The sequence below is a fragment of the Poecilia reticulata genome, chromosome 17 (assembly GCF_904066995.2).
Source record: "Poecilia reticulata chromosome 17, P_reticulata-male-v2, whole genome shotgun sequence".
NCBI lineage: Eukaryota > Metazoa > Chordata > Actinopteri > Cyprinodontiformes > Poeciliidae > Poecilia > Poecilia reticulata.
In genome coordinates, this window is record NC_088846.1 from 26624266 (window position 1) to 26646883 (window position 22618).

The window sequence follows — 22618 nt, forward strand, 5'->3', positions numbered from 1 at the left end:
TCAAGATGAAGAACTGTTTTATACAACGTCGAGCTGATAAAGTGACAATCCGAGCTTTTTATGATGGTGTTGCTCACCATGGTGGCAGAGGAGATCTAATCAGTTGTCAGGCTTTTAAGAATTGATATTTAATTGGAAAAATGAACTGCAGAGCATTGGTTAGTCAGTGTTTTTACCTGTACAGATTGCTGAGTGGGAATTTAGCAAGGTAGGCCCAGATAACTTAGTGCTAGCGTGTACCAGCTACCACACCATCTGTAGCCAGAAAAAATCAACACTGCCTTCTTTCTGCTCATGTTCAGGTTTCAGCTTTCGTTTAAGTTTGTCCACTCTGAGCTTCTGTATCAAAGAATATTTAAATAAAGCTCCCAAGAAGTCCTCTTCTAACATTTGACGCTCTTCAGATGTTGTCCGAACAGCTTCTGGCAGCAGAGATGTCATTTGCAATCATTGAGGATTTTAGCTTTTTCTTTTGACTTTGTACTTATTTTAAAATCATTAGACATACCAGTTGGATAAACATAAAACCTTCTAGCAGAGTTGGGTAGTAAGTAGTTACATCTGCTCAATTACATTTACTTCTTTGAAAAGAGTCAAATAAAAGTTTGGAGTATTTTTACTGCGCTGTACTTTTTATTTTTACTTTAGTGATTTTATTATGAAGTATTTCTATTCTTACTTGAGTAAAATTTCTGGATTTTCTACCCACTGAGTGAAAAACAAACATGTTTTAACCAAACATTCACCAGACACACACCTGCAGTTTTGGTTAAATTTTCAAAAGTTTGTAAACATTTTATTTTGCCTGATTTTATTTTATTTTTCTTATATGAATTATTGTCATTTTCATCCTTAAAAAAAATAAATTTACACTTAACCCTTTATTGGCTATAGTGGCTTTTATTTGATAGTTAGTTGACAGGAAAGTGGGTAATGAGAGACGGGGAAGACATGCGGCAAAGAACACCAGGCCGGGAATCAAACCTGCGACAGCCGCGTCGAGGACTGAGGCCTCCATATGTGGGTTGTGCTTAACCCCTAGCCACCATTTCACACCCATTTCCACTTAACCCTTGAGTTTACAAATGGGATCCAACCGACCCCACACACGTAAAACTTGAATCATTTTGCCACAGTCCTCCACGTTTGCTTCAGTACTCGCACACACAAGGGTTAACTTTATATTTTCTTTGTCTGATGATGTAATTTGTAAGTAAATGATTGATAAGTGGATCAGTTATTCAGCACTTGAGTAGACTTTTTACCAAATACTTTTTTTTCTCCTACTTGAGTAATTTACTGGACGGCTACTTTTTACTTGAGTACAATTTTTGGGTACTCTACCCACGTCTACCTTCTCACAGCATCAAATATGACACAAAAAAACAACTAAATGTAATAAAACTGATTTATTTTTTCTGTCTTATTCATCTTTGCAAATGTATTAAATGTTACAAAGAGTTTTTTTTCCAAGTTGCTTCTTTCCTTTTTGTTGTTTTTTCACAGCAGCTTAAAGAACACCAGTTTTCTGTTCATAGGAAAACAACACATTGATACAGAAATCTGCTGAACGCAGATAACAGATTAACTCCACAGATTAGTGAACAGCAGCGTAATTTGGAAGACCACTCAACTGAGACACATAATGGAGTTTCTAGGCAACTTCATATTTCTGACACAAAGAATGAATCTGTTTTTTAAATTTGCCATTCCCTGCTAACAAACGATGCAATAAATTATATTTCTTTGGCACAGTTTTAATCACATATCCTTACTCTGAATGCCTAATGCATGTTGCAGATGTTATTAAAAAAAACTGTGACCTGAGTTTTAAACTTGTTTTTTAGTTTTCACTGTTGATCTGGTGAACTTACAGAAACAGATTATTAAAAAAAAAAAAAAAAAAAGTTAGAGCTGCTTGAAGTTTATTCATTGATTGCTTTGGTTTTTCATCTCCTTCTTGTCTCCATGGGCTTCATCTGACGCATCCTGATGTTCCGCAGAAATGTGTCTGAAAGGTGCAAATGAAAGTATTATTTGTTATGAATCTTTGACTTTTTCAAATTCTTTCCATGATGTTCAACTAAAACATTTCACTTCTTTTTAAGCTGTTTTGTTAGGTCACATTCACACTGCAGCCTGAAGTGACCCAAATACATTTTTTTTTTCTTTTGCGTGTTCGTTCACACTTCCAAATAAATGTGACTTGTATGTGATCTCCAGTGTAAACTGCAAACGACCTGAAAGTGTCCCACATGCGCAGTAGAGGGCGCAATAACGTCACACATAGAGAGCGTGCTCAGTGTTTTGCCAAGAAGAAGAAGTGCTCAGTGTTTGCAGAAATAAACATGGATGCTAATGTTCCATGTTTAGCATCCATGGATCATTAGCAACCATGGATGCTAATCTTACAATTTTGAAATTGTTTTCCGATCGGAGCCAGCATATTAACAACTTAACCCTCATTATCTATCGTCCGCATTATCGTCCACCATGGTTGTTGTTTTCCTCCCTTCTCCCACGTTGTCATAACGCAGAATAATGATGCTTGTCGAGTGTCAACGATGTTCAGGTCCTGGCCATTCAGACTCAGGTCACATTTGAAAGATTTGATTCATATCGGATATCCAAATGCCGAAAAAAATCTAACCTGTGTTGTACAGACTGTCATGGAAAGATCAGATACAGGTCGCATTAAGTCGAAAAAATCGAAATTGAGTCACTTCAGGCTGCAGTGTGAACGAGGCCTTTGTGTGATGTTATTGCGTCCTTTACTGCGCATGCCGGGAGACTTTCAGGTCATTTGCGGTTCACACAGGAGATCCCATACAAGTTGGATATTTTTTGAACCACGCCAAAAAATACGTCAGATTTCACCAAAAAAATCTGAATTTAGCATTAAGGCCTGCAGTGTGAACGTAGCCTTAGAGAAAGTTTGATTCTTTGTTGTTTTTTGTTTTGTTTTGAAAACACACTAGCAGGTTTTTAATAAGTTAAGATAATAATTGGTGAAGTTGGGGAAACTTTGCCAACCCGTAGATTGGAAGCTACATCAGAAAGCATCCCGTTTTATTTGACTGAACTCCTGTTGGTGATTTCATCAAAGCTGCTGGGGGTTTTTTTACCATCAGAATCTACTTACTGCACTGGATCTTTGCCGAGTCCTGCATCATTTCAAGCAGCTCAAACTCTTTCAGCCTGATGCACAGCTCGCAGATTTCGTCCTCGTCGCTCCACGAAGCCGAGCCGGGATCCTCTGCTGTCACGACAAAGGCGTCCAGAGGCCGGTAATCAGGAATCTTCAGGAGCAGGTTTGAAGCCTGGCAGGCGGACGGCGCTTCGGCCCGCTGACCAGTCGAGCAGATCCAGTTAATGGAGCCGGTTTTACTCCGGGCGTCTCGCCTGGCGCTGATGGGCAGTGAGTTGATCTGTTTCAGTTTGGTGTCGAAAACAGAACGAATGCTGTGGATCTCCATCTTGTCATGGATGGAGGGGAAGTAATTGCCAGCAGCCATTTTCCTCAAGGTGCATTTGTTTTGTTTGGATTTAAACTGGACTGAACCCAGCTTCAAATGTTCTAGAACCAGGAGGGTTTCCAACCCTCAACAGCACAATACCAAATGATGGTGAATTTCAGAAAATACCCCCAAAATCCTTTATTTTTACTTTTTTACTGCTTAATCATAAATGTACATAAGCTATAATGGAAAATTTACCAGATTTCAATTAGACAAATATCAATCATTTCTATTGAAGTGATTTCATTATTATTTTATTTTATCTTTTAATTGATTTTTGTGGATTTTGTAGAGTTTTTGAGTGCAGAGAAAGGCGCCTAAAAATAAAATATTATATTTATTAATTATATATATATATAATTATATTATTAATATTATTGTTGTTATTTATTTAAAAAACTAGAGGTCAGAATGAATATTAAAAGCAATTGTACTCCATTAACAGAGATTCAGGTGTGAAAAAATTGTTGTGATGAGTTAAAACTGTGTTTTTTACTCTAAATAAAAAAATTTACAAAAATAATTTGCTAAACAAATACACTAAAAAAAGAGAATGGATCGCCAACTTTAAAAAAACTCATTTAATTTGTTACATTGAGTTTGGCAAACTTACTATATTTACATTTGTTTAACATGACAACTTTATGAAGATAATATAGTTGGATAAACTTAATGTGATTACTTGTGACAAATTATTTACATTTTTTTTATTTGGATCACCTGTTTTCTTTTTTTAGTGTAAGGTTTGATTTTGTTTTCTTTCATGAGTTTTTCTACACATGTAGAAAACACATGTGTTAAAAAAGTGCACTTTGTTGGAATTCCCTTGGAAGTATGTTTTAGAAAATATACATAAAGTGCAATAAAAACCTTTTTCGGTCTACACTTTGTGTTCTTACATTGACAGGAATCTAAATATTGTTTATTTATGTACTAGTTTTGTCTTGTGTTTCTTTCAATATTGTGTGTTCTTTCTTTTTTGACTTGCGGATGGAAACGTAAAAAATTATAGACACATAAACTAATTATTATAAATGGTGAAAAAGGATGTGATGAGAAACTGAAGTTGTTTTGGCTTGTAAAATTTAATAAATACATTAAACCACTTTATTTTCTGTAAAGTGGTTAGAAATGGCAATAAATCAATGTCTGTGCTGTGTATATATTTTCCTCCTTTTGTTGGTTTTTATAGTTTTGGTCAGGCTGCTTAAATATTATATTATTTTACACTTAGCAAAGCATGAGTCAACGTCATGTTGAGTTAGAGGTTGAAGCAATGCTTTTTAAAACTATTCCTCCTGTGTCAACTCAAAAGGGCTGAAAGCTGAAGAAAATCAAAATGGGCTCAATATGAATCAGCTATTAGATTCATTTTAAGAATGAACTGGATTTATTGAACCGTATTACTTTATTAGTTTGATGCATATGAGTATGTAAACTTACACAATCAAAAATTAACATTGATAATTTGCATTTAGTCCTCGTTAGCAAGCTAAATATTTAGCTTCAAGATGAGCAGTTATCGAGCTAAATAAGCTAGCAAGCTAAACATTTAGTTTACGAACGAAATTTTTAGCTTCAAACTATTTGGTTAACAAACTAAATATTTATTTAGTGTAATATTCCGTTTGAAACTAAGTATTTAGCTTTCAACTATTTAGCTCGGAGCAAAACAAGACTAGCTATCACACAAATTCACTTGCTGATAACCGGAAATGGACTATCAAAATAAAAGCTGGGTCAACTGTTGCTGGTGAACTGGCGCTGTCACTGTCGCTTTACATCCATGGGTAAACGTTTGTATTGCCATTAAAATGCCTAATCTGTTTTAAACTAAAATATTCTACATGTCGAGAGGAAAAGAAATAATTATTTAGAGGTGACATTAGCAACACTAGCTAGCTACTTTATTTCGGTTGTCCACTTCCCCTTATCGACAAGCCAATTTGCATATTAGCTAACTAAATAGTTCATTTCAAGCTCAATATTTAGCTGCAAATTATATATTTAGTTTGAAGGTAAATGTTTTGTGCTAGCTAAATACTTTTTGAAGTCACATGTTTAGCTTGCTAACTAAATAGTTCGAAGCTAAATATTTAGTTTGCTAATTAAATGTTTATTTGGAAACTGTCATATTCATAAATGAATTAGCAACATAGGGAAAATATAGCTTTAAGAATTAAACCGCCGTTTTTTTTTCTGTTATGAAATCCTAAATAACCCAAATTATTACTGCTAAATTTTGACTGTAACTTTACAAACGTAACCCCAAACCGGAGAGGTTAAAATTACAAATATGTGTTATAAACAGCCTTTACTGTCTTTTTTATAACTAACTCGGCTGTTTTTCAGTTGTTAATACACATTAGCTATGAAAAGATTCACCAAGGAGGGTTATTTTTCCTGTAAGCACATCTTTCCAGGCTTTTGTTGCCCCCAACTGTTTGAACACGTTTACAACCACATTGTTTTAAAAAAAAGTAAATAAATAATTAACTTTTCCAGCTTTTATAAGTTGGTTTATAGGTTTTGTCACCAAGTTCTTAAACTTTAAGACTGTTGTTTCTAAGAAGTAAAGTTTTAATTATTATTTTTGTAATAAAAGGGCGCAGTCCTGCGTAGCTCCGTGTTTTCTCCGGTGGAGGAGGCGTTTCACTCTCTCTCTCTCTCTGTCCATCTCTCTCCTCCCTCCCTGGCTGTCCTCCTCCAGCTGGATCAGAGGAGATCTCAGTCGGAACCAGAGAGGAGAGGCGGTCTGTCGGCATCTCTGCAGCCTCCCCGCCGCTTCACCATGGATCTGCGGACTATAAGGTTGTTTGGGATTACCGCTCGGGTCGCCCTGCTGCTGTGCGGGGTGAGCGGGACAGCAGCGCAAGGTGAGTCCGAGCTCTGCACGTCTTTTTTTTATTTATTTATTTATTTATTTATTTTCCTTTACTTTGTTTCTGGATGGAGGCAAACCGGACTGAAAGAGATTTATTCAGGAGAGTTTTCAGTGCGGAGATTGCAGCGCATTTTGCGCAGCTGGGAGTTTTAACTTCGAGGACAAATCTCATTGATTATCCCGCTAATCCTCATTTGTGTCCTGCAATTACCAGAGTTGCAGTTGTGGTGCAAAGGAGTGCTCTAATCCCTTCCTAGTATCTAATTCCTGCGCGTAAAATTAGTTTAATCTGTTCGCTTTGTGGTTAGTTTGTGCTCACTGCAGCATGAGGGGCATCTTGGGTTTTGCTCCACAAAGCAGGTTGGAGAGGTGAGGCTTCAGGCAATGGCTGTGAATTTGACAGAGTCCGGTTTGACCTGCTGCTGCTGAATCTGAGGCGAAGTGATGCTGTTAACCCTGTCAGTATAAGCAATAAATTGATTAAACGTAAGATAAATTAAAACAAGCTCAATAATTTACATTTGCATTATTTATGGTTTTTTTTTTGTATTTTATGTCTTTGTTTCTACAAAAAAAAAACTGGATGATAAAAGCCTCCAGTCTGATGCTTTAGTTTCAACAAGCCCTTTTTCCTGAAGGTCAAGTTTGTTTATAGAGACTTCATAATTCATTTTATTTCTTGTTTCTGTTATTTTGTTTATTTATTTTGGATATTTTAAATAACTTCCCTTTCCAGTGTTAAATTTTTATCAGAACTTGAGAATGTCTTCTTGTGTTACCATTGTTTGAAAATGGTCTCAAAAACATCAATATTATCCTTTATCATGATAATTTCTGGGACAGAGCCTAGTTGTGGTGCTGATGATCAGAAGGGTTTTCGTTCAGACTCGTCTGTTTTTGCTCCCTTTAACATCCCATGCAGCTCATTTCTTCCTCTGTCGTGATTCTCACCCACCACTCAGCAGCTGCTCTTCATCTCCTTTTCCTGCTCAACCTTAAACATGGGAGTCAAACTCGTTTTCATTTTGGGCCACATCGAGATCACAAATACTCCCAAAGGCCCAGTTGCGCCAGAATGCATTTATAAAAACATCAACAAGCTAATAAAATATTAATAAATAGCTGTTGCTGCATTCAATAACTTTTTCTTTTCACATTGATCACTCGTAGGAAAGCAGTGGTCAGGTTAGCTATGAGGGGGACGAACAGTAAAAGCTGAAGGACGCCAATACTTCTACAGAGTTAAGGCTATAAAACACAACCTAAGCAGAGCAACTCATGCTGTGTTCACACAGCAGATCTTAATTCTCAATTACTATTTTTTGCTGAAATACTACTAGTGCAGTCAAATTTCTGCGCGAACAATTTACAACCCCAAGGCGACCTACATGCAGAAGAAGAATGTTGATGTCACACAGCAGGGCAATGTTTTCAAAAGTAATAATGGACGCTGCCATCTTTGGATCGATTTTTAACGTTTTTTAGCAACGCAAGCCGACAGTATCATCATATGACACAACAAAACACAGGAATAAAAATGACATAGAAATAATAGAAGTGACATTTCAGAAAAATAAAAATGGTATTGGCCAAAATCGGAATCGCGAGGTCGGGCTTTTTAAAGATCAATAATCGGCAATAGGCCAAAAACTGCAATCGGTGCATCTGTAGTATTTTTGGTCTAGTTTTATTCACTTTAACTTTATTTTGGTAAATATACAGCATTTCACAAATTAAACAAAAGCAAAATACTGATTTACAAACACATAATTTACTTAAAAAGGAATTGGCTGACTTGCCTAACCTGTAAGTTATAGTTCAAATATCTTAGTGGGCTTAAAATAATACAAAACTAACTTATAATTAACTTTTCAGATCTTGTTTTAATTCAATAATTCCTTAAACTTATCAAAAAGTTCCACTGGCAGATTATTTCACTTATAAAATGGGAAAAATGTCTTAAAGGTAAATAATCTGCCAGTAGAACAAGTACTTTTTCAATCAATATTCAGGAATTATTGACTTAAAAGAAGCTTTCATAGCTTGCTGAAGTTACTTGTGAGTTAGTTTTTGTCTTATTTCAAGTGTAATACAATATTTGCGCTAGAAACTAGACCAAAAATACAATGTAGGATTTTGTGTTTTTAGTGTTGCCCTCCCACTCCTCAATTATCCACTACTTTGTGTTGTCCTATCATGTAAAATCCCAATATTTCAATAAGCATTGAAGTTTGTGCAAAGTAAATAAATTACAGACTTTTTAAGGCATTACTTTCCGACACTATCGGTGTTAAATCCCTAAACTCAGAGGATCATGAAGTAAAACCTGGACTTGAGTTAAGGAGCGGCTCTGGATTAGAAAGGATCTGTCACTGCTGTGTTTGATTTTCTGCTGCTTTTCCCTCAGAGTGAAGCATCTTCACCTTGATAGATGATCTTGGTGAATGTAGTCAAAGCTGTCTGGAGACTCTCAGAGTTGATTTCTGTCTGTTTCCTCATCCTTCATTTCTCTGTTCTCCCTCCGTGAATAAAACATCTCCAGCTTCAGCTGAAATGTCACCTCCTCTCTCCTTCTTTTCCGCCAGATATTTCTCCTCCCTTCCTGCTTTTTCTTACTTTTTTTATTCTCTTCCTGCTGCATTTCCTTCAAACTGTTTTGTCTCCAGCTCCATCTTTCTTCTCCTTTAACCTGTGAGACATTGTGTCTCTCTCTGTTTCAGGTCTGTACATCACAAAACCTCTCTTCACTGTTGTCTCTAATTCAAAAAGTTCCCTCTAGCTTTTACTCATTTTGATTTTTTATATATAAAAACATATTTCCCTTTCTCCTGTTAATCTTATTTTTCTGGTTCGTTGTAATTTTAAGCTGGTTGGAGATAAAATCTGATGATAAATAGCAGGAAAAAAATCAAGTTGATACAAACAGTGGAGTCCATCTGCTTTATATTTGATTTGTTCCTTTTATTATGTTTTTAATGTTTTTACTTCAGTATTTATTAATACTTTGATGTATGCAAGAAAACTTTCTCCTCACTTACCTTCCTCCTTCCACCCTTCCTTCCTTAATTTCTTCCTCCCTCCTTGCCTTCTATCTTTCCTTTATTCCTTCCTTCTATAGTTCCTTCCTTTTCTCTTTATTTCCTTCTTTCATTTCTTCCTCCTTCACTTCCTTCCTTCATCCCTTATTTCTTTCCGTCCATCAGCTTTTCCTTCCTTCTTTCTTTCCTTCCCTCCCTCCCTTGAATAATCCTTCCTTCCTTTCATCCTTCCTTCCTCCCTTCCTTCTTACCCTCCTTACTCCCTTCTTTCCTTCCACCCATCGCCCTCCCTCCCTCCCTTACTCCCTTCTTTCCTTCCACCCATCGGCCTTCCTTCTTTCCTTCCACCCATCGGCCTTCCTTCCTTCCTTCCTTCCTTCCTTCCTTCCTTCCTTCCTTCCTTCCTTCCTTCCTTCCTTCCTTCCTTCCTTCCTTCCTTCCTTCCTTCTTCCTTCCTCCCTCCCTCCCTTCCTTCCTTCCTTCCTCCTTCCTTCCTTCCTTCCTTCCTTCCTTCCTTCCTTCCTTCCTTCCTTCCTCCTTCCTTCCTTCCTTCCTTCCTCCTTCCTTCCTTCCTTCCTTCCTTCCTTCCTTCCTTCCTTCCTTCCTTCCTTCCTTTCCTTCCTCCCTTCCTCCCTCCCTTCCTTCCTTCCTTCCTTCCTTCCTTCCTTCCTTCCTTCCTTCCTTCCTTCCTTCCTTCCTTCCTTCCTTCCTTCCTTCCTTCCTTCCTTCCTTCCTTCCTTCCTTCCTTCCTTCCTTCCTTCCCTTCCTTCCTTCCTTCCTTCCTTCCTTCCTCCTTCCTTCCTTCCTTCCTTCCTTCCTTCCTTCCTTCCTTCCTTCCTTCCTTCCTTCCTTCCTTCCTTCCTTCCTTCCTTCCTTCCTTCCTTCCTTCCTTCCTTCCTTCCTTCCGAGTTTAATCTCGTTCCAGTAAATCAGCGTTTCAGATTCGCTCTTGGATCAGCGACCAAATGGCAAAACATTTGAAACAAAGTGAAGCTTTAAGCTGCTAAAAACTGAGACTTATTGTTCATTGCTTCTTTTCTTTTTTTTGGCCTGAAAACTTTTGTTGCTAAGTTTTAATCTGTTTCTGTTTGAAGGAACAAGAAATATTTCATGTTTGCTTAAAATGATAATTTGGTGTCATAGTTTAACACACGTCTTGATTCAAATAAATCTGAATAAACACAGAATGTTGGAGAGACCAATGAAAATTGTAAAATATGTAAAATTTAGAAGAAGGAAAATATAAAATACTCAGTTTTCCCAGAATTGCATCGAGAAAAACAACTCCATGTGTTCTTTGTCTCATTATGTTTTATTTAAATATTTCATTAGCTATAAAAGTGAACGAAAAATAAAATATAAGCTCACTTTTTAACACTCCCTCCATTTTTACACAATTTCGCAATCGTAAAAAATCACATAGAATCATCACAACCCTGCAGTTCTTTGCGCTAATGTTTAATTGTGAGTTTAGTTCAATTTTTCCTCAAAATGGTCAAAAACTTCAGGTTTAAGTGAGTAACTCCCACCAGCAGGTGGCAGTATTTCTTACGAGATTTGAAGTTGTAGACTGTAAATAGCAAAAATTTTGCTATTTAAGTTCGATTTTGCTTATTTTTGCCATCTTTTCTCTTCTCTATGTAGATTTTGGAAGTTGTTTAATTGGGAAAAATATCTATAATATTTCAAAAGTAACAGTTAAGGCCATAAATAAAAATATTATAATAATCTGTCTTGGAAGCCTCCAGATATTTAGTAATCTTTGTAACTATTTCACAGTGGGACTCCAATATTAATATGTCAGTTTTTCTGATGTGGTCAATAATTAATTCACAAATCGAGTTTCTCTCCAGAAACTCTCAGAACATAGCAAACGTCTTTATAAAGACAAAAAAAATGATATAAACTAATCCAGAAGCCAAATTTCTCTTTAAGGAACAGAAGTTAAGCTTAAAAAAAGACGTCCTACTGAGCTGCTGCTTTAGTATCAAAGGATTCTTTTTTTTTTTTATTTTGCAAAGCTGACAGTGTATAAATGATGCAAAATGAAGCAATGCAGCCAGAGAGGTATGCAGTTCTCCTCTGAATAATAATAACAGCATCATTAAAGTTTTCTGTCTTTATTCTTCACCTTGACTACCTTCCTTCTCTCCGGGTCTCTAACAACGGCCTCCAAAGGCTCGTTTTGTTCTGGTCGGCTTTATGTCCGTCCACATCCTGCAGTGGTCTGCATGTTGAAGAATTTGGATTATTTTCTGAATTTAATTAGCTTTTCTGAGTTGAAGAACTCTTCATTTCACTGGAATTTAAAACTTCTGTCATTTTTAATATGCTTTTGTCAGAGACAGTTTGGTTTTTTTTGTCTGTGCTTTAACCTAAAAATGCTTAAAATCTCTACCTGGAATAAACAGCAACGTGGTTAGAATGATTTAAAAAAGACAGACTTTGTAGTTTTTGTATTTATCAATTTCATTTATCTGATGCTTCACATTTTTCCTACTCAGATAGTTTTTAAAAAGACTAGTTTCTGTGCAAAATCTGTTCACTGACTGGAAAAGTAGCTTTTTAGAGTTTCTACCAGGACATTTTTGGAAAAGTTGTGTTTGTGCACGGTATAAAAAAATAAAACTTGTTTATGTTGTTTTCTCTATTCTCTAAAATATTCAAAAGAAAATGCAGCTTGGGAAGCTGAAATACCTCGTTATAATTCTACTTGGCACTCTATTGGCTGCCAATCCAAGAGCGCCATACATTTTCCTTGGTCCTGATTGGCTGAGCTCCCATAAGTAGTGATTCAAATCCATAAATGAAGGCCAAGTGGAAATGGTTTGTTGTCTTTTAGCAAAGAGAAGAGAGAAATTCTCCATTCACTAAAACCTCAGTTTAAACCGTGAACATTAGCTTCACAGTTTTAGCATTTAGACGGTTTCCACTGTGCATTTTAATGCATATTCAGGTATATTTGATAAATGGGTAGCCAGGACTACCTGCATCTTTAACCCTTGTAGGCCAAGGTCTAAATGGCCATTCCGGCGCGCAGTCTTTCTCTTCTCAGTGCGTCAGAGCTCGCTACAAAGCCATGCAGCGATCGCTAGCAAAACTACTACTAACACTACACACACCACAAACTCTAAATAACATACTTACTGTATAAAAAAACCTATTGAAACACTCTTAGTAAAATCCACAGCATCAATTCTCCCTAGTCTCTTGCCGTATCCAAATCCCCCCCCCCCCTCGTTTGTCCCCACGTGTCTCTGTTCTACCTAGCAACAGACCGTCAACACATTTTCATTGGTTGTGTCGAAATGTGGTACAGTTAGACCCCCACACAGTAAGGCGGAAATGATTGATCATATTCCTGGCTTTATTTTCAAGTAAATAACCACAAAACCCAATATAAAAACACCACTTTTATAAAGTTTGAAGTCCGTACCGTCCACCAGAGGTGAAATGAACACTCGGTATGCCGTCTGTGTTATTACGAAGCCTTATAAATGTGTCACGTGCTTGCCCGCTCCACAGCGGGCTTCATCCCGGTAGGGTTAAGTCATATTAGTCATGACGGGACTATATAATTAAATTTTCTTGTTGTTTTTTTAACTCTTGTCAGGTAAAAATTCATGTCGCCCTCACACATCTTCACTGAACGTGACTGGAGGCAAGATCAGCTAATATACCATTGCTAGCTAGCTAGCTAACTTATTTGTGCTATGGCGCCGACCAAAACAAACATGAGAGTCTAGTGATAGCGGGAAAAATGACTTACGGTATATTTTACCAAAGAGAAGAGAGAAATCCTGCAATCACTCAAATCTCCGCTTTGTTTACATTTTGTGAAGAAGGAAGTTGCGCTCAATGTCTTCTTCAGAGGTTTTGTGTTGTTTCCTTCAGTGGTTCTTGCTTCAGCGCCCCCACTGGCGAGGAGGGGAACAAGATACTCAAAGGGTTTGGTTTGTTTGACACATTGAAGTGTGAAAACCAGCCATCCCAGCTGAAACTGTAACAAATGAGTCTACCGGAAAATCAGGTGTGAAAGCACCTTAAGAATGGGATGATCTCACAAGTTATTTATACTTCCATGCCATTTCCTTTTGCGCAATTCTGTCTTCATACATGTCTTAAATGTAATTCATAATGGACCTGGAAGGTGTTTAATAAGAGTTAGTGAAACCTGCAGAAACCCTGAAAGTGTTTGCAAATTTCAGATATTTGCTAGTGACTGCGGTTCCTGACCACAGCGAATACCGCCGGTCCGCTGTAAATAAATACCAGTTCTCTGAATTAATTTTAATACAAACACTATCACTTTACACCACCACAGTTTAGACTCTATAAATATAAAACAGTTGTTCATTTTTAAGCGGTTAAGCACTAAAAGAGTTGATGTGCTGGAATGCTAAAGAAGAGGAATGAAACTCTAAGTATATCTGGAAAAAGCAGCTTTCACAGAAGAGTCTAGTTTACCTTCCTGTTAAAAAGGCGAATAAAAGAAAAGGGTGACTGTTTTAATGAAGCTTTAAGGTTGTTACTCTGACTCAGTTTCCTGATTACAGTCTGGGTTATGATGCTATGAAACGTAGCTCTATCTTGGCTCAGTCAGCGCCGTATATCAGAGCAGGATCGAGTTTAATGAACGAGTAGCAAAAGCTGTGATTGAATCTGCAGTGAGTCATGTGAAAACCAAAAGCCTCTCCGTTGTGCGGCGAAAAGCTCTTAGACCCAGAGGAGTTTCTGCCATTTGAAAGCTACGACCAAAAACAAATCCACAAACCTCGGCTCCCTGAAACCAATAAACTGTCCTTCAGCTATTTGCTCCTCAGAGAACCCACCTATAGAACATCGCTCACTTAATAATCATCCTCGCCAAGTTTTCCACTCTACTTTTCATTTGTTTCAGTGCTGCAACAGAGCCAGGGGCAAGGTCTGACTATTGCTGTTTATCAGAGAGCCAGTACGGGTCTTAAACACGTCCGGAGAGGTTTGGTGTTCATGTTCCTCTCCTCTCAATCGTTCAGCACCTCGGTAGCTTAAATTACTTCTAAGTTGGATCACTTTTCAAACTACTTCAAAACTATATATCCAGCCCATTCTGCTGTTGGGTTTGAGACCATTGATTTAGTTTGTTTACTGCGCAAAGAACTTTCTAGAATGCTGAAATTGCCCTCTGTCCTGTTACAGTTCATAAAATGTAATATCCCCCTTCAAATGCAGTGATTTAAGCAAACTAGTTTAAATTGCAGCCTTGTGAGTGATAAGCACTTTGATGCAGAGGGACACAGAAACCCTGAAAATTGCACACAGCTGTTGGGTTCAGTTTAACATAAAGTAGGAGTCCATTGAGTGTTGACACAGGATATTTAAATCTGAAAATTGGCTCTGGTTTAGATGCTGAAAGCTGTTGATGACTTGTAAATTGCCACTAGTTGTACTTTTTAGAGTATTTGGGTCCAGTGAGGCGTTTATATGCATAAACGAATGAGTAAATGGTCACTTCAGATGTAAAAAAAATTATATTTTGTTATTATATTACCTACACAGTACAAATACATATGTTTTCGTGTGTGTATGTTTATTGTTTGTTTTTTTTTACTATTTATTTAAAAAGTGTTTTTGTTCTATATATGTTAAATTGTTCTTTCAAAAACAAGAGGCAGTCAATAAGTAGTTCAATGTCCACTCACAGTGATCCATAACTACTTAAAACTAAAAGATGGCAAGTCAAGAGGAAGTTGTGGATAAAAGTGGAAATTTCATGTCACTAGTTTGGCAGTATTTTGAATATTTAAAACAAATAACGAATTAATTATTGTCAATATAGACTGATATTAAACCATTATATTGTGATATGTTTTTCATCCATATTGCCATAACATATTGCATGCAAACTGAAATGTTGCTACAACTTCACTGAATCTACTATTTTTGCACATTTTTATACTTCCATACTTCTTCTATAAAGCCCTTAAAAAACTCCCAACCATTTTTTGGTAATAAGTTAATGCTTTTTGGTGTCTGGAAAATGAGCCATTTCAAAAACCTCCTGATAGTTAAGTCACATTTAACAGACATTGCGCTGTTATCTAGCAACCCAAGTTGAGCTCCAGGACGTTTGGTCAGCTGGTTTGCACTGCGCAATGGCTGCTGGAAAAGACAGTTGTCTAGTTGTTGACTTACCGTCCAGAAACCACTTGCTACATTCTTGTTGGTTGTGCAGGAGGCTCTACTAATGCTTGTCAAAGATATGTGGTTGTATAATTGCTCATCTGTTTGCAGCCATTTTCACATGTAAGTGTAAACGTTGAGTTGGGGGGCGTGACAAGAGGCCATAGGCTCAAAATAGGCAGTACTGACCAGATTAAAATATCATCATCTTAGAATGATTTTGTGCAAAAAAAAATCTAATGAACATATTTTGTGTAGCCCATAAACCTATCCTAACCTGTCCAAGGAAGAACAATAGGTCACCTTGAACAATTTCCTGATCATCTTGGACTGAAAGTTTAATGTTTTAAACACATTTAAAGATTGCACCCAAGTGGTGAAACAAATGTTAGAGTTACTTGAAAGAAAATCTCATTCTACTGCTGTCAGCTGTTCAACATGACTTAAAAGAATCTTCATCGGTGCAGACAGAATGTCTGCAGATTGTGCACACATTCACACTACTTTCTTTCCTAAAAAAATAAACTTGTGTCACCTGGTGCAGGTGAAAATCACACCTATCTAATTTCAGAAACAACGCTAAGTATTTCATATCCTATAGAGTCTACAGAGATTCAGGACTTATTTACACACTGAATAAATCTAAGGATTATCACACATCTGTTCAGGGAATGACAACACATCTGTTACCACTTCTATTTTTGCTGCAGGATTGTTAAAAAGTATATATAACCTGCCAAAAGAAAAGAAAGCATTACTTCCGAATCATTCAGCTGTAAGCGAAGGTTTCATTACTTGTCGTCATCTTAACTAAAACTCTCAGAGATTCATCGGTCTTCCTCGAGGTTTTTATCTCCCCTCTTAGCAGCTTCAGAGCCACTGGAGTGTGTGCTGTAATCATAGCCTAATGACAGATTATCTCTCGAATACTAAATGACTTTAATCCTGTTTTAATGACAGATAATACCACCACACTCTAACTGTGGCTGCATGTGTGTTTTGCATACTGATTTGCGTTTTCGCCCCTTTATTCCCCCGACTGTTTAAACGTTAACGGCTCACTGGTCGAGGTGATTCATTGTGCTCACAGTTGGAGTAATAAAACGAAAAGTTTTTAGTCGTTTTCCCCCCAGAATGGATCAGACACACACTGTCCTGTCTGGAACTGGGTTCAGGGTTCATTCAGGTGCTTGAAATCCTTGAAATAGCTTGAATTTTAATTTGGTTTTTTCAACGTTTGGGAAGTGTTTGATATTCAAATAATATGCAATCTAATGTTTGATTTGGAAAACATTATTTAGAGTTGAAACGAGACATTTTTATACAGCTAATCAACAGACACAAGTGCAACTTTTTTCTCACGATCTGAAGATAAATTTCTTATTCTTATTTCTATTTGCTAAATGCCACAAAACATAGCAAGAACATGTTTTAGAGATTATTTTTGTATCTTTCTTTTCATATTTGTGTGTAATATTTAATTTGAACAATTAAATGATCTTGCTCCTCCATATATTTCAGACTTATTTCATCAGTTGATCAGCTGCTTTGGTCCCAAAAATCTGACGGAAACTGAAAGGAGATCAAGATTTCTCTGTTGTGGCTCCTAAACCTTCGAATTTGTTGGCAGGCATCTTCATCACTTCCTGTTTTTTAATCTCATTTTCAATATTTACTCAATAGCTTTTGGCCCAGTCTGACTTGATAAGCTTGGTTTACTGTTTTGTTTGATTTTATGTGTAGGTTTTTAATGTTTTAATGTTGTGTTATGTCTTGACTTTTATTCCTCAATTCGCCTTGTTTTTGTACAGCACTTTGGGTAAACTTCTGTTTTTTAAATGTACTTTATCAATAAATTGGACTTGGATTTATATTTTATACGTTAAACAACATAATTGAAATCTGCAGATGTTTTTTTTTTTATTTGGACCAGTCAGTAGTAAAGGTTGTGTGTGAGAGAGACATTTCAAATCATAAAACTATCTTTTTTAGTTAATTTGTATTGTTTTTATCTCCAAGTTGAGGTCCTGGAAAAGTTTGAAAACTTACCTTGAAAGTGCTTGAATTTTACTGCGGGAAAAGAGTAGAATCCTTGTGGGAAGCCGTATAGATAATCGAGTTTAGTTAGTTTCCGTTCAGCTGTGCCACAATTAAACTCCAAATTGGTGGTAATGATAGATAGAGTGTCTAAGTTAATTATGCTGTAAAACCTGCATGGTTTGGCCATCTACATGCTCAGTGTGGCAGCACAAAGTTTTATTATTCCGCTGCTTCAGGCTGCAGGGACCTAATATGAGTTGCAGTAAATTATTGAGATGTTGGAGGCTGAATGGCAAAGTCAGAGGTGTTATTACTCACCCACTGAAGGCTATTGGGTGCCTTTAGAAAGAGTTGGTTATTTAAGCAGTGGAGGCTCCCGGGGAATATTAGGACGGCTTGATTAAATCTCCCTGCTCCTGAAGTATCCCTCATCTGCTCCGAGATTAATCTGGTAAACGCTGAGGGTGGAAAGTGTAAATCTGAACTCATTTTTGAGTGTTGCAGAGTCCCGTCTTGTGGGAATTTAATGCTTTTCGGCACGCTGGCCGAGAGGAACAATACCACAGCTATTTCGTGTTAATATGTGTTGAAGTTTCCTTTTGAACCCCTGGGCTGTTTATGATTCATGGGAGGACTGCATGGCAGAGAAAGGAAAGTAACTGAGGATAAATCCCCTTTATATTTTTCTTTTAGTGTCATTTATGGAAATGAACAGAGGAAAACTGGAATCACAAACTGGATGTGGGGAGGTCAAGGTTTCAGACCAAATGAGAAACCACCCATCATGAACTGAACCAGGGATCTACATGACTTCCATCCATTCATTTAATATCAGGAACCGGTGTGTTTGTTCAAGGCCAACCCCACAACGATTGGCACCTGGAAAAACAACAAAGCCATTTATCAAACGTCGTCTTCGAAGATGAGTTGCTGTTGAGCTTTCATGTGTGCAGGTCATCGTACTTCATCACTGGGGGTGATGGGAGTCTCACACCGTAAATGGATTTTACACTCACAGCTCTATTTGCAGCAGCTCATGTGTTAGTTATGACTGGAATAATTTGGGGACGTTAAACTTACCAAGTGAATCGGCAATAGTCACTGAGGTGACCGTGCTGCTATATTTATTCTCCATTACATTAGAGATTAGTCTTTGATGGATGGTAACACACTCAAGCATTACAGGTTATTCTGGTGAATGAAACATGATTACGCTGAATAAAACAATGCAAACAAATTAAAAATTAATTATTTCATGGTGAGGAACCTGCCAGAAGAGTGTTTCAAGCCAATATCTTAATGCTAATGTTCAGTGCTAAATGTTTACAAACCCGAGTTTGCACATGCTTCCAAATCTGAAACTAAACAAAATGGAGGATCTGCTCCCAAAATATCTCAGTCAAACTCTGATGCAGACCAATAAAGGGAACTCTGGTTCGGTTGAACTGAATTCTGGTGCGGTTTGAATGTATATGTGAACACCAAGTGGACCAGAGATTGCTGCAAAAGCAGGAAGCAGACTATAGCACATGGCATTGTGGGTAAATTCAAACTAAACAAACACAATAGTAAAGCGCTACCAGAAGAAATGGGTTGCGATTTTTTGCCAAAAACAAAAGAGAAATCCTTCAACAGCTAAACTCTGACGCTACTCCATTTTTGTTTACATTTCATGAAGAAGAAAGTTGCACTCAGTTTCTTCTTCAATGATTTTCCTGTTGTTTCCTTCAGTGGTTTTTGGTCCAGCGCCCCCACAGGCGAGGAGGGGAACAGGTTTTTCATTTGGTTTGGATCGTTTGACAGTGCCGTGTGAAAGCAAACTGCAGCAGCTGAAAATGTAACAAATGTTTCACTTTTGGTCCCAAGTCAAACTGAGGCTACCGGACTATCAGGTGTTAAAACATCCTAAAATCTCTTTCAGTGCCTGTAAATTATTCATCAACTTTGTGTAGCATAGAATATAAAATCAGTAATATATTCTGCCTCAGTCGCAGCGTTGGAGCAGCTGGTGTGTCTTCAACACTTTATGTGCTGCTCCAAGCTTTATGGTGTGCCTCCTCCTACACATACAGATAGACGCTGATCACACTATGATTTTCTGTTGTGTAATTCTCATGAACCGAGTGACCACAGCTCCCCAGCGACTGCTAATGAGGAGAAGCAAAATGAGTCAGTTTCTGTAGCGGAGAAGGACAGAACTGAGCCAGTGGTCATTAAAATCAGAGGAGAGGGATTAAAATTTTAACAGAACAAGGAGGCATAAAGTTTTGAGCCGAGCAGTGAAGTGAAACAGAGCAGAACCAGCAGAGGAAGTGGGCAAAAGAGAAAAATGGACAGGAAGCAGAGTAATATCGAGTGTTGGGGCTCAAACCTCCGGGCTTTTTAGTTGTATTACTCCCTCTGTGTTGCTCACAGACTCAGTGACATTTTCTTCTGCCAAGTTTGTGTCGCAGCCACCATCCGCTCTTAAGATGCACTGCCTCACATCCCCGAGATGATTCGCTTTAATGAGATGAAGGAGGAGGATGACAGAGGATAGCAGGTATGATGAAGACGAGCAGAAAGAGGCTAAGTGAAGAGGAACCAGGTGGAGGAAGAGGATTAGGCAGAGGCGAGGGAAGAAGAGGAAAATGGGAAGATAAGACTGCGTGTCTAGCTAATAGTTCCCCATGTCTTTCTTCCCTCCTGTGACATTCTACAATTTCACCCCTGCTGGCTTTTAAGGGAGCGTAAATTTCTTCTTCCCTGTTCACCGTTTGATGCAGAAGAGGAACAGGAATTTTGCAAAGCTAAAAATATCAGCGTATGGAAAGACAAGTGATAGTTTTCTCCAAGTGGTTTGATCTCTGATAGTGCTGTCACTGTCACCACTCGGTTTGGAGTTTTTTCTGATGCAAAAATAAGTCATAGCTCTATTTTTTTCTGTTCTCAAAGTTAAATCCAGACTGTATAGTTTCTGAGGACATGAACATGAGTCATGCATCAATATTCAGGCCCATTCACAAAAGATTAAGATTGAATCTTTGCAGGATGATGGGGAGAGCTTTCGGGGAGTATTGTGAATGCAAATGAAAATAGAAAAAGGAAATGTCACATATATTTGCTTTCTACATAAAATCCAGTCAAATTACTTCAGAAATCATCTAATTATTAAATACTTTGAAACCTACCAACCTGACCTTTACAAAAGAACTACTGGAAGAAAGTCATTGTTTGAAGAAAGCCATAAGAAATACAGTTAGCCTTCAGCCATCGCCGAAGGATTTAGATCAAGACTTGTTGATATGTTAGAATGGCCCAGTCAAAGTCTGGGCCTGGGTCTAATTGATTGACTGTGGGAATGTGTTGACCTCGCTGTTAACATGCACTCTGCAAAGATGTGCAAAGCTGGCAGAGACATAGCCCAAAGGCACTGCAAATGGAGCAAAATGTGGTACTTAAAAATGTTTCTTTGCACTGAAGGACATTTTCTTACAAATTTGCAACATTCTTATGGATCATGCAGGTAAAGGAGAGCTTAGTGTTGTTTTCAGCTGCTTTAAAGACAAGTGGTAACACTTTATTTGAAGGGGTGTGCATAAGACTGACATGAAACTGTCATAAACATGACATAACACGTCATGAACATGAATGTCTCTTCATAAATGTTTGACTGTTGTCATAAAGTGTCATTCAGTAAATAATGACACTTTTAATGCAAAGTTCCATTAAAACTTGCATTAAAATTCCATTAAAAATGTAAACTTTTGCATTAAAAGTGTCATTACTTACCAAATGACACTTTATGACAACAGTCATAAACATTCATGAAGACTATTTCATATTCATGACAGGTGTTGTGTGATGTTTGAGTCTCATGTCAGTTTTAAGCACCCTTTCAAATAAAGTGTTAATTGACAAGTTTATCAAAACGACTCAAACTCACTGATCCAGAAAGTAACAGAGGGTAAATGTGTAAACCAGAGTTTGCACATCAGTCTCAGGGTGTTTTCACACCAGAAGTGATCGTTGGCTCATTTGGTTTTTTGTTTCAAGCTGTTTGCTTAATTGTTACTTTTTGCTAGTGGGCTATAATTTGTAAGCAGAGTCACGTGGGTGACCATCATTGCTCCCTTTAGTCAGAAATGACGGAGGTAAGACTGACCTGGACAAACAAACGAGCAAGTCCTGCTGCCTTTCTGCTGCGCACATTTTTGCTGTTATTACAACTACAATACCATTTTAAATGTCATGACAAAGTCATTTAATGCTGGTTTCGCAATGTTATAAATCTAATTTTGTAACGGTGTCAGCAAATGTGTCCTGTAAGCTGCAGAAAGCAGAAAACGGCAGATCAGGTACGCTTTCAGTATAATCACTACATGCAGCAGGACTGTTAGCAATGTGAAGTATAAAAAGACATATGTTTCCTGTTGCCGGTCTATATTCACACCAGAGGCGAACCGGACCAGAGTTCGTTTGGAAGTGGACCGAGATCACCTCAAAAAGTGGTTTTGGTCCACACCAGGGTTCACTTGAGTGTATTCACATGACGGGGCCTGATCAATGGTGGAAATCTAGTCACTTTCAAGCAGAAACCACATATGAAGGAAGATCTGCAGCTAAAAAATCGCAATCAATCATAGATTTTATGTTGCAGTTTGGGGAAAATCTCCCCCTCTATTTATATGTTTCTGTAATTTAGAAGCATATTGTGTCTGAATGTCTAGCGCTGGTTACGACACGCTGAGTGTGTGAAGAAAAACTGTGTGTTATGAACGCACTGTTTTTCTGAATTCTATCTTTTTTTTACCACAAAAGGTAGAATTGATCCTTTTGCTGATATTGCTGTAATTGATTTCTCTAATCAAATAAATTGTGAAGCCTAGATTTGTAATGTGGTTGCTGCTAACTGCATGATTTGTACATTTCCCAGCTTAATTCTTGCTGGGATTAATAAGCAAAATTCAGATAAATTAACACCTACTTAGACC

At 37.5% G+C, this 22618-nt stretch overlaps 2 protein-coding genes across 8 annotated transcripts in view; one reads left to right on the forward strand and one right to left on the reverse strand.

Moving 5' to 3' along the window:
• Positions 1 to 1908: 1908 nt before the first annotated feature.
• LOC145548064 (uncharacterized) lies at positions 1909 to 3558 on the reverse strand. Its single transcript, XM_081598557.1, has 2 exons — positions 3143 to 3558; positions 1909 to 2011 (listed from the first exon to the last, which is right to left on the reverse strand). Exons 1-2 carry the CDS (start codon positions 3513 to 3515, stop codon positions 1950 to 1952), a joined length of 435 nt encoding a protein of 144 aa, XP_081454683.1. The 5' UTR covers positions 3516 to 3558; the 3' UTR covers positions 1909 to 1949.
• Positions 3559 to 5218: 1660 nt separating this feature from the next.
• The window catches only part of LOC103479475 (contactin-associated protein-like 4), a 154810-nt gene continuing 137410 nt past the window's right edge, over positions 5219 to 22618 (forward strand). For 6 of the 7 annotated variants that reach the window (XR_014084282.1, XR_014084278.1, XR_014084280.1 and 3 more), the window contains exon 1: positions 6229 to 6394. Coding sequence is in view for 1 of the 7 variants with exons in the window: in XM_081598347.1 (XP_081454473.1) it covers positions 6310 to 6394 (85 nt within the window). In the remaining 6 variants the exon portion in view is untranslated. Of the gene's footprint in view, positions 5309 to 6228; positions 6395 to 22618 lie in introns of those variants that run through there. The other variant, XM_081598347.1, reaches the window with a different exon arrangement.